Source organism: Panthera onca, chromosome A1 (genome assembly GCF_046562875.1).
Source record: "Panthera onca isolate mPanOnc1 chromosome A1, mPanOnc1 haplotype 2, whole genome shotgun sequence".
NCBI classification, from domain to species: Eukaryota; Metazoa; Chordata; class Mammalia; order Carnivora; family Felidae; genus Panthera; species Panthera onca.
Window position 1 is genome coordinate 61346983 of NC_138339.1, and position 14976 is coordinate 61361958.

General features: G+C 39.0%; 1 protein-coding gene across 3 annotated transcripts in view; it reads left to right on the forward strand.

Moving 5' to 3' along the window:
• RANBP17 (RAN binding protein 17) overlaps positions 1-14976 on the forward strand; it is a 331490-nt gene that overhangs the window by 267122 nt on the left and 49392 nt on the right. For all 3 annotated transcript variants that reach the window (XM_060635017.3, XM_060635018.3, XM_060635019.3), the window contains 2 exons: positions 4863-4970; positions 7407-7489. In XM_060635017.3, coding sequence (XP_060491000.3) covers positions 4863-4970; positions 7407-7489 — 191 coding nt within the window. The remainder of the gene's footprint in view (positions 1-4862; positions 4971-7406; positions 7490-14976) is intronic.

The window sequence follows — 14976 nt, forward strand, 5'->3', positions numbered from 1 at the left end:
CATTTAGTCACCTTGTTTAGAGTCTTCCCAGATCATGCTTAGACTGAAGTATCAAAAATCCAGGCAGCAATTGGGGGCAGGAAAAAAAGGAATGCATATGATGCTATTTCTTTCTGCTCAGTCCTTTCACTTGTCATAATCTGATCTCTGAATCCACTGTTTTTCAGTCAGGTAATTGAAATACTGAATATGCATCAACACATTATACAAAGACAAGTCAAGACCATATGTAGATGTGTAGAAGAGCACAGACTTGAAAGCAAAACAGTCTCAGATTCCAGTCCTGGTTTCGCCACTTAACCCGAGGCTCAAAAAACAAACACAAAAACCTGTGGGCTCTTGGATAAGTTACTTAATGTATCAGAATCACAGTTTTCTCTTCCACAAAACAGAGCTAATCATACCTGTCTCACAGGTATAGCATAAGAAATGAGTGAATGGACGTATATAACGGCCTAATCCAATGTCTGGCACACAGTGGATACTCCACTAACTGTTGTTAGTTCTTTTCTCTAATATGAAATGAGACAAAGGAATCCCATTTGCTCACTTATTCAGCAAATTTGGCTAAGGACTGTGCTAGGTTTCATGAGGGATGTAGATTACTTAGACTCAAATCTTACCCCAAAATGAGCTTCTAATTAAATAGAACCTGTTAGATATCTACAAAAATGACTGTAATAAAATATAGAAGGTGATAAGTGCCATAACAACAGATACAAATAGAGTGATTGCATTTAGCTGGGGAATCAGGAAGGTTTCTGTGAAAGTACAGATATTTCTCTGGATCTTACCAAATGCATAGGATTAGAGTATTGGAACTCTGAAATAAGAGGTTTTCGGTTGGCCTAAGCACAGGTTTTGGAAGCGGGTAGTGGAGAAGATGTTTTGTTGTAGATACCACTTATTTTGTGCTTGGAAATGCAGGTTGTCTGGGACCCTTGAATATCAGGCTAAGGAATTTAGACCCTATCCCATAGATAGCATGGAGCAGTTGTTGTGACTGCCTAACCAAATCAGAATTGTACCTCAAGAAGAAGGTAATTGGCATTATGTTGGACAGACTGAAATAGGGAAGAAAGTAAACCTGAAAAAAAATCACTGTTCGGCAAGCACACAGTGCTGTGTGCTAGGCCTGAGGAATGAGTAAAAGGATTGCTTCTCACAAGAACGAATAAAATGGATCACTCTTTAGAAGGTCACCATCTCGTAGATATGACATACAACTAATGAACAGTCAATGGGTTGTCACAAAGATAGCATGCAAAAGACCATATGAACACGTAAGAGGAAGAGATTGGCATTTTGGGCAAAAAAAAAAAAAAAAAAAAAAAGTCGGCTTCCCAAGGAAGTGAAAGTTGGGCGAGGTGTTGAAAAATAGACATTTGCTAGACAGGAGAGAAAGACTTCCAACAGCATTTGCTTTTGTGAAAAAAAGTACACCTGTTTCACATTCATGGAGTACCTTTAAAATAATCTCTGAACTGGCCGGCTGTTTCTGTTCTGGAACCACATCCTCATACCCCTATCTCTGAACGGTTTTAACAAAAACTCTTCTGTTGCCTTCTAGGATGTTACTGTGCTTTCCCTACTGTGAGATCCCAGAGGGAAAGAATTATGTGTTTTCCCATTTCTGTTTCCTTGGGGTCCAGTCATACTGACTGCTGGTTGGGTGGATGGATGGGTGGTCATCGTCAAGAAGGAAACCTCATGCTTTTCATTTTTTTATATTTGGCATCTGATAAGGCTATGTCATATTATTAACACTTCTGATCTTCCATTCATCTGATGTAGACATTAGGAATTCATCGAGAAGGTTGGGTGAAAGCGGTTAGGTCTGTGCCTCTTCTACCTAAGGGCTCCCTCCCACTGTCTTCCTTCTTTCCATAAATAGGCAGTCCTCACAGGCCACTAGAAAATTAAACTCGTAGAGTGGGTTCTGATTCTCACCCTGTAATCTGAGTCTGGCACTCTCACTCTGAAGCCCTTTTAACCTCTCAGCTTGGTAGACCTCTACTCTGCTTTCCAGTAATCACTCATTTTCTCTGTGGCAGTCACCTCTGTCAGAAGCATATTAGAATTGGCACTACTCTCATTCCACACAGAAAAGGGAGCATCCCCTCATGTCCCGCGGCTTTCTCCCGTAGCGAATGCAGTGTGCTCTGAAAAATATGATGGTTCTAATGCCTTTAGAATGCCTTGCAAAGGAGCTTGTGTGTGCTTCTGATCCTCTTTGATTCTGAGATTTGGGTCTTGTCAGTTTCCTGGCTAGCCTTCCAGATGCTTTCCCACTAAAGATCACTGAGTCTGGGCTCAGGAGGTCTCTTGGTGGAATATTTTCTCACCTGTGCTTCTCTGTCATTGCTTTTGGTACTCAGAGAATCTCTGTTATGTGTCAGCCATGCAGACTTGAGAATGAATTCCCTAAGAATAAAAGTCTTGTCTTACTTATCTCTGGATCCCCGGCCCCTAGCACAGTAAATACCACATAGTGTCTATGATCTATCAAAAATAGCAGATTTTCTGCTACATAGAAAAAACAGTAAGTTATCTGACAATAGCCAAAACAGAGTTAATAATTAAGTTCATTGATTTCAGTTTTTTCATTTTTATCCAACTGAAACCTTATATATACACACACACTTAACTTCTTATCTCCCTTCTCCGCTTCATTTCCCTTTGTAGTACTCTCTAACATATTATGTATGTCTTTTATTTATTTTCTGTCTTTTCTTATTAGAATATAAAGTCCATGAGGACAGGAATTTTTTTAATGTTTGGCTCACTGGTGGCTCCAGAGAGTCTAAAACAATGAATAGACAGTTACAGAATAGGACTTCAGTAAATACTTCTTAGGTAAATTCTGTGTGTGTGTGTGTGTGTGTGTGTGTGTGTGTGTGTACACACACACAAATGCAAAGCCTTAACAAAGGGAGACAAAAGTATTGCTTTGTGAAATTTTAGGGAGCTTGTGGTTCTTAAAGAATTGGAAGGCTTATTTTCGTTGAAAGTTACGTGAATTATTTCCTGAAGCTTCAAAGTGAAATGCACAGTTAAAAAGGAAGAAGTAGGTAGTTCTAATCAAATATGCTCTACCTGATTTTTAGGTTGACAGGTTGACAGCAACAAATATTTATCAAAATCTGCTTTGTGCCAGGTCCATGCATACAAGTGCCTAGGTCCTGCCCTCAAAAAGTATTTAACAGGAGAGATCGAGTAGTTAGAAGGCACTGGCACACAGTACCACAGCTAGACAAAGGAAACACACCTAACCAAGTCTTGGGGGACGGGAAGGCCAGGGAGGCTTCTTGGACTAGTTGGCATCTATATTGAAATCTGAAGGACAGATAGCAATTGCAGGGTCATGATAGGGAAGCACAGTCTTTGCCCTTTAGAAACTCACTAATGGGGCAGGCAGATAACAAAAGCAATCAATCTTAATATAAGTTTGTTGTAAGAGATACGGGGTCAGAGTGCTCATTGAACGTAGATGAGGAAGAGATGGATTCCTTTTGACAAAACAGAGAAAGTTTCACCATCCCAGGGGAAGCGCAACTTGAACTAGGTGTTGAAAGACAGGAATGAGTTAGGCAGAAGAAGCCACGTGTAGAGGAATGGAGACAAGAGAGTTGGCAACCATGGATTTGCAGGGAATTGAGAGTGGCTGAACAGTGGATGGGGCAGGAATACTGAAAGAGGAGTCTGAAGGTCCACAGGGACCATATCTTAAAGGGCCTTGTATGCCATCCTAAAGAATTTGAAATGTATTCTAAAGAGCAAGGAAGAAAATTGTGGTCTTTTCCACCATGGAGATCTCTACCCATACACACAGGAAAGGAACACTGCTAAGTAATTCAGTTCTTTCAGCACTTTCATCTGAAACAAAAAGACAAGTATACTGGAAAACATCAGAAAGAGAGAAACTTAGAAAATAGGAAAAGAAGAAATGAAGGAGTAGAATAGCAAGGTGTTTTGTGTGTGTGTGTGTGTGTGTGTGTGTGTGTGTGTGTGCTGCAGCTTAAGCTTCACTTTTATATTTATGTGTCCATTTAGCAAGGAGGAGGCCCCAGTTAAGGTTAAAGGACCAGTGGAGGTGAGTCAGAGTTTTCTAGGTTCTGGTGGTCTCAGCCATTGACTTACCAGAGGCATACACTTCTTACTATTGAGGAAGATGTTTGAGAATTTCTCCTTGGGTATACATAAGACTACCTTTTAGCTGACCCTGAATAGATTAAAAGTTACCCAAAGCTTTTCTTCAAGCTAACATCTGCAGTATTCCTTGGAGCTACAGTGGGACCAAGCAGAGCAAATCAGCAGCTTAAAAAAATGAAAAAAAATGAAAAGAGATAATTTCTAAGCTGGAAGATAGGTAGATAGATAGATAGATAGATAGATAGATAGATAGATAGATAGGGATTATTATTACTATTTCCCTCTCCTTCTATGTATTTTTAAATTTTCACAAGAAATGACACTTTTTCTTTAGTTGTTTGATGCCCAAGAAACTGATATTAATAATTCAACTATGTTTTTATCCTCATTAAATTTATTTCCTTTCCTACAGTATGCAGCACATTTCTTTAAATGTGTTACTTATATGATACTTTAAAAGTGTCTTTTGTTTATAGAGTATACCAAGAACAAAAGAATATAATGTACGGGATATGTTACAAATCAGAGCACATCATTTTACAATCCCTAGCAAACATACAGCTGTGCAGGTTAGGGAGCAATTTATAAAATTTCCATTGTTTATTAAACATAGAAGAAATGTGGATTATCTTTTTGCTTTTGAGGTGCCGCTAATTTTCAGGAACAATATTTCTTTTGACCCTTAAGTTCTTTAACAGGCTTTATAAAAGGTACCCAACGTATCTTCCCATTCTTCAGAGGACTATCGAACGGTGGTATGGAGAGCCAGCATGCACAACTCCCATTCTGAAACTTATGGCAGAACTGATGCAAAACAGGTAAGAAGTGCAATGGGGGAGAAAAATATCTGCTATCTGGCAGCAGTCTCTAGAGGTCAGATTTTCCTGTTTGGTATGTGTATAGTCAAGGCTTAGCAAGAACTCAGGACCCAGAATTTTTAAGATAACTGGTGAAAGCAGTAGAATTAGAGACATAAGGTTGAGACCTTTTGGAAAAAGAATATAGCATATTTAGGTGTATAAGGGGACTATGGGAACTGGAAAAAAATTGGAAGGTGCCGCCACCATTATTTAAAATATTCAAAGGCAAATGGAGGAAGGGCTCCTATTTTAACTGTTTCACTGCTTAACTGCAATTCCATGTAATTTGAGAGCAGGGAAGTTTAGAGGTCTCTGAGTTGAGATGATTCCTTCTTCAAGAAGAGAACTGAGTCCCAGAGCAGTTCATGGACACATAGTTTGTCTCAGGAGCCCCAGGGATTGTCCCTGCTTTGACTCCTAAGTTATCCTTTTCCTCTTTGCCAAGATGCATGTATGTGGATGATTCATGCATTCAAAATTTTCATTTAAATAGCAACTACAGTAAACAGGGGTGTATAGATCTTTTCAAATTAGTGTTTTCATTTGGGGGTGGAGGGGAAGTACCCAGTAGTGGAACTACGGGGTCATATGGTAGTTCCATTTTTAAGTTTTTAAGGACCCTCCATACTGCTTTCTACGGTGGCTGCACCGATTTGCATTCCCACCAACAGTGTGTTGGGGCTCCTTTTTCTCCACATTCATTAAAAAAATTTTAAGAGTGAAAAATAAACAGCAACTACAACTTCTTAAAGATTGCCCGGTTGACCTTATAATTTGCACAGACCAGCAGAGATTGAAATACTCTGCGTGTAAATATTAACAAAGATGTAGCTAGAGGAGAAAAGCTGCAAGAAGGTAATTGGTTTTACCTCTTTAAAATATGTCATTGTGAATATGGCTTAGCACCAAATTACCTGTCACTTAGCCATCGTGTTTCCTCAGTTCCTCTTGTAAACTATGTGTTGGAAGGGAGATATCCATTCAGGGAAGGAGGATGGACTGTAGCTGTAATTTTATCTCTGGTGCTAGGTTTTTCACAGTAATAATTTAAAATTTATTAAATAAGAGGTGGAAAAAGACCTGGCAAATGAAGAAATGTGAGTATTATTCTTTTAAAAGCCGTTTTTTAAAACCATTCTCCTATGTACCTTAGATACTATAAGAAAGGTGGCTGTTTGTGTTTGATTAAATTATGGTTTTTCAACCAGATAATTGATATTATATATTACTGATATAGCAATTAATACTAAGGGGGAAAGTTACTGCATTGTAATTGTAGAGTATTTTACACCTGCCATAAGCAAATGATTCGTATCTATCTAACACAATTGTCCTTAGGAGTACCCAGTGAAAATCTGTAATCTCAGAAAATATGTTATCTTGTGTGTATTTCTCTAGAATCTAATGTGAAGTATGTATGTACATTTCTCTTTAGTCAATAATTGTATGCCAACAATCAAAAGTTCACAATCTTTCTAGTAAGTTAGAACTGCACCTTATTCTGAAGCATTCTAAAAAAGCATGAAGACGCAACAATTCATCATTCCTGGCAAAAGGACTTCAGCAAGTGTCTTTGCTTTTTTGGTATTGCTTTGCTATGACCTATCTGCATATTTTTGGCTAGTCCTTTAAAAAGCATGCCATTATTTCTTGAAAGCACAGAGACAAGGCATATCAGAGCCAACTGAAACCAAACTGATGTTAAAAAGCAAGTATTATGTCAGGATGGCATATGTCAATCCTTTATCCTGTTCCTACTGTTCCCCTACCTGTCAGAAACCAGGGAAGCAGAATCATTCTTATTTAGAACTCCTAGGACTTGTTTCTCTTTATTTGAGCCATGTGCAATGGAAACTCTAGTCTGAATGTAATTTCATGTATTTGAAATATGCTTGAAGTATCAGATGATTAATTATACATATGAGCAGTATTAAAAAATACCTAGATCTCCTATCTGTCACTTTAGAATTTGTTTTAAAAATGTTTATCGGGCACGACAGGAGATCGCAAACGTAAACCTCTATACAGGTATTTATATAAACTTACAGATACACACCCTGGGGTATTTTATTAGTATCTATCAGCCACTTTGCATGAAAAGAGAAGAGAGTAAGAAGTCTACGATTTGGGATGTCAGGATATTTTTTTGACAGATACAACTGAAATCTTTGAATCAGTCAGTGAATGAAATTAACTCCTCCTAACTGTCCTAGTATCTTTATTGTGAGAAATCAGCATACATATTTTATCGACACTTGTTTAATGGAGTGGCATTTTTTAAAAGGGATCATTATACTGCTGCTACTTCTAATAAATGAAAATGCTAGGCACTTTAAATCTACATTTGGTTTCTTTATCTACACGTATAGTCTGGTTTTTTGCTGTATTTCTTAGATCCCAGCGTTTGAATTTTGACGTATCATCTCCTAATGGAATTCTTCTCTTCAGAGAAGCTAGTAAAATGATTTGCACTTATGGTGAGTATCTTTTTCCATATTTGTCTCTGCAATATAACTTTATCTCTTTGGGGGAAAGAAAGATGTTAGTTATTTTGTTCTTTTGAACCTTCCTATCTGTATGAATTTGTGAAGTAGGTAATAGTGCAGAAAGCCAGGTAGCTATCAAATTGGCATCGGGAGAAGTAAGTAAGCAGCGTGCCTTTGACTACAAATCATGCCTGACCAACTTGATGAATTTCTTTTGGATAAAATTGCAGTGTCAGTAGGCAAAGGGAATACAACTAGATAGAATATTGAAAAGTTGTAGCGTATTCAAAATTGCGAAAAGTTACATCAGGGAATTTGCTATCATGGATCAAGGAATGCTTAGACCAATATGTCACCAGCACTGAATTTTTGAAAAATATCCTGCTAAAGGGCAGTAAACATTTTATTACAGGGAACTTTTGGGCATTGCACTCTTAGAATCAGAGTTCTATGGTAAAGATAGTCCTATTCGATTATTGTCACAAAATTTGTTTCGCAGTTAGAATCGAGCCTTAGAACTACCATAAACCCTAATACTTGCCAATTCTGACACCTTCACCAATGAAATTCTCAACTCACTGAGACCTTTATGTATCCTGGGGATGGGGGTAGGATGGGTAAGAATCCTGTTCCAGTTTGCCGTGCACTGGCTGGCCTCTGCACAGTACTCTTCTTGAGAGATGGTTTCCTGTGTCCTCTTACTCTCTGTTTTCTTTTTTGCCTGTCGGTTCTTGCTTTTCCGAATCAGTAGCCAACTCTGAGTACATTCAGTCTCAAAAATTGCCCGTGATTATCGTATTTCTTTTTGAGAACCTTCCAACAGACTTTACAAAATTTTGCAAAGCCTCTTTAAGACCGTGTGTATTTGTGCATATCTGTAGGAACAACCACTGGAAATGTATTACTTCTTTAAAAGTAAAAGCCTATTTAAAAAAAAAAAAAAAGGAGAAAAACAATTGTTTAAATTGTTTTCACTTTCAAAACCTGTTCTGGGACAGGAAGCTGTGTGCCTTGTAGGCCTCTGTTAAAAATGCATAGTTTTAATTGTGCGTTTGATTTTTAGAGTTTCAGATTCTAAGTGTGTGAAAACTACAGGAAGCACCTATTTGAGTCCGTAAACTTGCACTCTCCTATGTTCATCTGTACCAACAACTACATCGTCACCATTTTTGATCTGTTGAAAGTAGACACATTAGAATCATACAAAGTAGAAATGTTTTGCCTCTTAAAGGTAAAAATGAACCCCTTTTCAAATATTCTCAATGCAGTTTGCTTTACTTCCAGTGTATATCTAGTTCCTTCCATTGTCTTAGCATACAAAAATAACATGTCTAGACCATTTTCTAAAATGGTATCTTAGAGAAAGCATAGTTTTTGGAGATTAAAAGATCTGAGTACCAATCGTAGTACCAGCCCTTATCAACTCCATGACCCTCAGCCAAGACACTGTGTTTCTTTGTGCCTAGTTTTCTCACACACAAAATTAGGAATAATGACTCCCTACTGACCTACTTAGAATTCGAGATGGTTAGGTGAGCTACTCCAGGTAAAGGGCTTGGCACTGAGTGTGACATGGAATAGACATTTAACCAACATGTGTCTCCTTGATCCAGAGCCATTCTCTTATACTCATAGAACCAGCCTTCTTTGGACAGGGGTTCACTGACCACATCACTTTTTTGTTCAGCTCCTGCTTGGACCACGCTGTCCTGCTTCCTTCTGCCTGTAATAAGTGCTTAGCTTCCATTTACTCACTTTATTTTTTAAAATTTTTTTAATGTTTACTTATTTTTGAGAGAGAGCCAGAGCATGAGCAGGGGAGGGGCAGAGAGAGAGAGGGATACAGAGAATCCAAAGCGGATTCCAGGCTCCGAGCTGTCAGCACAGAGCCCAACGTGGGGCTCGAACTCACAAACCACAAGATCATGACCTGAGCCAAAGTCGGACACTCAACTGACTGAGCTACCCAGGCGCCCCCGATTTCCTCACTTTTTAAAAGAAAATAATATTTCTCATATGAAACAATGTATATATATGTAAGAATTTCTTAGTAGTTGATAGAGCTTTAACTCTATGCATGTTAGATTTCTGTTACCAATCACAGTTGTATTTTCCTTCTGCTTTTTCTCACTCCAGTTTCTTTCACTGTGTGTAATTTTTCCTTTGGGACTTACTCACTATTGCGGTAGGACCGATCAGAGCAGTGATTTCTCTGCCAGTGTTACTGGACCCCTAGAGCAGAATGTATGGCCAGCCAAGTGACACCAAAAAGAATCTCAGAACAATGCCAAATCTGTAGGCTTCAAAAGCTACCTAGTCCTCTGTCCAGTTGTTTGACATAAGCAAAGAAAAGCATTGTAACAAAAGCTGAGGAAGTTAACTAAGTGAGGATCACATTGGAGGAAGAAGAAGAGGAGGAGACAGAGGTAGAGAGAGGAAGGGAAGGAAGACAAACAAGATGAAGAAAAAAGAAGAAAAGGAGTAAAGAGGGAAAAAAAACCCTTCAAAGCATTCTTGAGAAGGAAAGCTAGTAAGCTTTCTTACTCTAAAGAGAAACTAAGGGATTAAAGTAAGGCATTGCACCTTGGCTTGAAATAATAATAAGGTAGCTTTTATTTTTTAATCAGCTATTATGTGCCTATTCCTATACTAGACCATTTATCATACATTAGCCTATCAGATCCTCAAGGTAGTAGTGTTATCGGCCACTCACTACTCATTTGGCCTTGGCTAAGTTGCTTAGCCTTTCTTGCTTCAGTTTCTTGTTAAACAGAGAAAAGAACACCTACTTCATAAGGTGGTTATGAGGATTCAGTTCAGTAGTGCATAGAAAGCTCTTAGACCAGTTAGCTTCTGTGATCACTATTATGAAGAAATTGAAGTTCATAGAGATTAAGAAACTTGCCAAATATTGCATAGCTAGCAAGTCGCTGAATTGGAATTTCATTCAAAGTCTATATAACTTCAAACGATAGTCTCTCCATATTCCTTATTGCCACTTGGGAGCTGCCACGGGAAGATTGTCCTTGAATATTTATGATGAAGCACTGTTCTTTAACGTATGGTGATTTCTGTCCTAAAACTTAAGGGAAATCAAAGGGTCAGTGGCAAAATGTCCTTCAACTTTGTCAGCAGTGACTTGGACACGTGCACTTTACATAGAATAATAGAAACATGTTTATCACCCTTCCCTGATTCCCGTGCTGTCCCCCCCCCCATCAGCCAAACTGATTTGATCTATCTTGACCCTCTGTAATGCCTTGTTACCCCTTCTTTTACCTCTGGAGTCTTTAATATGCTCATGGAGGGTGATCATGTGGTCTGCCATCCAGGAGGTTGGAAGGTGAGGGAAAGAGTGGGAGGGCACAGAAGAGCAGCAGTGTTTATTTTTTTGGTAAGCCAAGCAGAAGGGAAGGGAAGCCCCTGGAAGAAAGAGGCCAGAACATTCTGCGATCCCTTCTGTCCCCATCCCTCGCTGGGTTTCTTCTCTGCTCACCTCTCATGGGCAGTATTTGGGTAGTCAGTGATCGGGGCGGTGTAGAGTGGGGAGGACTCTTTCCCACATGCACTGATTTGTTGCATATTTTGTGGAACACCTCTACCTCGCTGCTCAGTGAGACTGGCAGAAAAATAATACTTTTGATATGCTGTTTTATTTATCTACATTCTGTCATGATATACTTTGATGTAAGTTTTTAATTTTGCTTCAGCTCTCAGCTGCTCTCGCCGTTACAGCTCAGGGTCAGCAATGAGGTTAGCCACAGTAGCACAAAACAATTTCCTGTTTGTACAGCCCAGGTAACATTTGGATGAGGATTAAATTTTACCACATTTTCTACTAGCCCAAGCCTATTATTTCTAATGAGTTTTAAATTGCTTCAAGAACGTGTATTTCAAAACTTAGTGCTGTGATCCATTCAGCCTGAGCAACTTAATAAAGGAAATTTTTTTCTTGAATTTTTGGTTAAAATGTTGCATGCAGTGTAATAAATGTTATTACTTTGGAAACCTACTTCTCTGTTTTAAGAACTGGACGTTTTTTATGCTCAATTTCCATTTGTCTAATCTTTTCTTCCTTTAGCCCCTGGGTCCTGGTATCTTTAGTGACATCTATTGGTTGAAGAGTGCACAGAAGGGAGAAATCGTGATAATTTTCATAAGACTAGGCAAAACGGAACTGCTTTTATTCCCTCCTTGGATACCTGATTTAAGAAAGTTCAGTGTGTGAAAATCTAAACTTTAAAAATGGATGGAACAGCCATGAGTATTCACTATATGTAAGAATTTACATCAGGGCTCTTTAAAGCAGTATATGCTCCAGGTGCATTTAAGGTGTGACTTAATCACATGCTTAAATTGGATTGGTAAAGCAATGTACAAGCCACTGTTATTTATCGTGACCTAGAAAACAGACCATAGTTTTCTAACTGGCTTTTGCAGAGCCCTGGAGATCTGAAAAGGACCATAGTGGGCCTCCAGATAGCAGGGAGGACACCCTACTGCCACTTTGACCAGAACCACCCTGCTGTAGAGTTGCACCAGATTTGTTTGTAAAAGCGAATCACCTTTTTGACCACTTGTGGGGTTTTTTGTAAAAGAGCTTGAAAATTACTGGCATGTGCTATTAGAAGCATTGTGAGAATGAAGGATTATGATCATATATTTATGTTTGATTACCAAAGAAAAGCTGAAGAACGCATTGGTCCTGAGATAACTAAAGTCTTAATAAATGTCTCCAGGAAATAACAGTTCTGGAAAACAAACTATCCAGGAACCATGTACGTGGCCTTAGATCTTACTGGAAACTTGGATGGGGACATAGAGTGTCAAAGTAGTATTAAAGTAAAGCTCATGATAGAATGACCGACACCTTGAGGATACCAGCACCAGGATCAGGTGGCTTACAAAAGCAAGACCTTGAGGAACATGTTCCACAGTAGATCCACACATACCAGACGTGCCCCCTTTTGCAAACAAGCAAATAATACTACATAAGCTATTAAATAAGGAAGAGTGATGTCCAACCAGGTGCTTAGGGTTCAGTGGATTCTTTCATCCATGCAGCTAACAGTTACTGAGCATTTACTATGTGTCCGATATTGTGAGAGTTACAATGGATAGGATAAGAAATAAGACACACAAAAAAGAATCTTACTGATTCTTCTCTTGAGGAACTTGAGTTCTTCACGGGATTCAGTCAAGTAAATGAAGACTTATGACGCACTGCGCTCACTTTTATACTTGAGAAGCATACAGAGTGCTATGGTAGCCCAGGAGTTTCTAACTCAAACTGAGGAGTCAAACAAGGAAGAACTTTTTTTTAAGTTTATTTATTTTAAGAGAGAGAGAGAGAGAGAGCATGGGCAGGGGAGGGGCAGAGAAAGAGAGTGAGTCCAATGCAGGCTCCTCACTGTCAGCATGGAGCCTGATGCAGAGCTCAAACTCACCAACCATGAGATCATGACCTGAGCCGAAACCAAGAGTCAGTTGCTTTACCAACTGAGCCACCCAGGCATCCCAAGGGACAATTTTTTACAGGAATAGAATAGGGCCCAGAAGTTTGAAGAGGGCATTTCAAGCAGACAGTAGCTGCTTTTACAAAATTATATAAATATAAAAAGTAGCATGGTCTGTTAGCAAACTGCAGAATTTCAGAATTGCTATAGAGAATAGAAAGTGAAAATCCTGATTATCTCATCATTCAAAGATAACTGTCATTATCAGTTTAGTGTGTGCTTTAAATGATTTTAAGTTTATTTATTTAAGTAATCTCTACACCCAACGTAAGGCTCGAACTCAAAACCTCAAGATCAAGAGTCATATGCTCTCTCGAATGAGCCAGCCAGGTGCCCTTACCATATCTTTTTAAATAGCTGCAAAGTATTACATTTTGTGGTCATATTATAATTTATTTAATCATTCACCTTTTGATAAATGTAATTTTTTTATACACATACAATTTTTCACCGTTACATACTTTGTCTCAGTAAGCAACTTTGACATGCAGTTTCATGAGCTTCATTTGTTCAACAAATGTACCCTGGGAACAGCAGACACTGTTATTGACTCTTTGGATACATCAGTGAGCAAAACTGAAAAAGGCATTATTTAGCATGTTAATAACTGGAATTTTAAAAAAAGAAAGAGAAATTCAGGAGAAGGAACAATAGAAGTACTAGGGATTGGGAAAGGTGTTGTAGTAACTTAAGTAAAGGTGACATTTGAGCAAAGACTTGCAGTAAATGAGGGAGTTAGTCATGTGAATATCTCTGGGCAGAGTATTCCAGGCTGAGAGAATACCGAGTTTTAGGGTCGTGAGGCACCAGTGTATCTGGCATGTCTGCAGAGCAGCAAAGAGATTAGTAGCTGGAGCAAAATAAACAAAAGGGAAAGTTATAACAAGAGCAATGTCATGTAGTGTCATTCTTGTAGACAGTAATCAGGACTTTAGCTCAAGTGAAATAGAGGGACTTTAGAATGTTTTGAGCAGATGAATAACATTTGCTACTGGCTTTGACAAAGGTGATAGTGGGAGTGGTGAGAAATAGTTCGATTCTGGATATACTTTGAAGGTAAAGCAAATCAGATTTCTTGATGGATTGGAAATATGGAAGGATGAAGTCACCATTAACTGAGATGCATGTGACAGGGATCAAAAGTTCCATTTTGGTCCTGTTCAGTTTGAGATGTTAATTAGATATCCCAGTAGGAATATTGAATATAGACTTGGCTATCTGAGTCTGAGGTTTGGAAGTTAGGTCTGATCTAGAGAAAAAATGTGGAAGTCATTGACTCTCAGATGGTATTTAAAGCTGTAAAAACAAGGTAAGATCCCCTAGGTGGTGGGTGAATATGCATCTAGAAGACTTAGGTTTGAGTCCTGGGGCACTTCAGTGTCAGAGGTAAAGGAGAAGAGGAGCAACCAGCAAAGGAAAATGAGAAGGAGCAAGAACTGAAGAGAAGATCGGGGTATGTGCCTTGGAAGACAAGGAAGAAGAGGTAGCTAACTGTGTCAAAAGCTGGCAGTAGGGGCGCCTGGGTGGCTCAGTCGGTTAAGCGTCCGACTTCAGCTCAGGTCACGATCTCGCGGTCCGTGAGTTCGAGCCCCGCGTCGGGCTCTGGGCTGATGGCTCAGAGCCTGGAGCCTGCTTCCGATTCTGTGTCTCCCTCTCTCTCTGCCCCTGCCCCGTTCATGCTCTGTCTCTCTCTGTCTCAAAAATAAATAAAACGTTAAAAAAAAAAAATTTAAAAAAAAATAGTTGTTCATTTAAAAAAAAAAAAAAAAAAAAAAAAGCTGGCAGTGAATCAAGTAAGATAAGGACTAAGAGTTAACCATTACATTTAGCAACAAGGCGGTCATTGGGAACCTTGAAAAGAGCGTTCTCAGTGGAGTGGACATAAAAGAGAATGAGAGGAGGGGTGCCTGCGTGGCTCAGTCAGTTACGCGTCCTACTCTTGATTTCAGTTCAGATCATGAT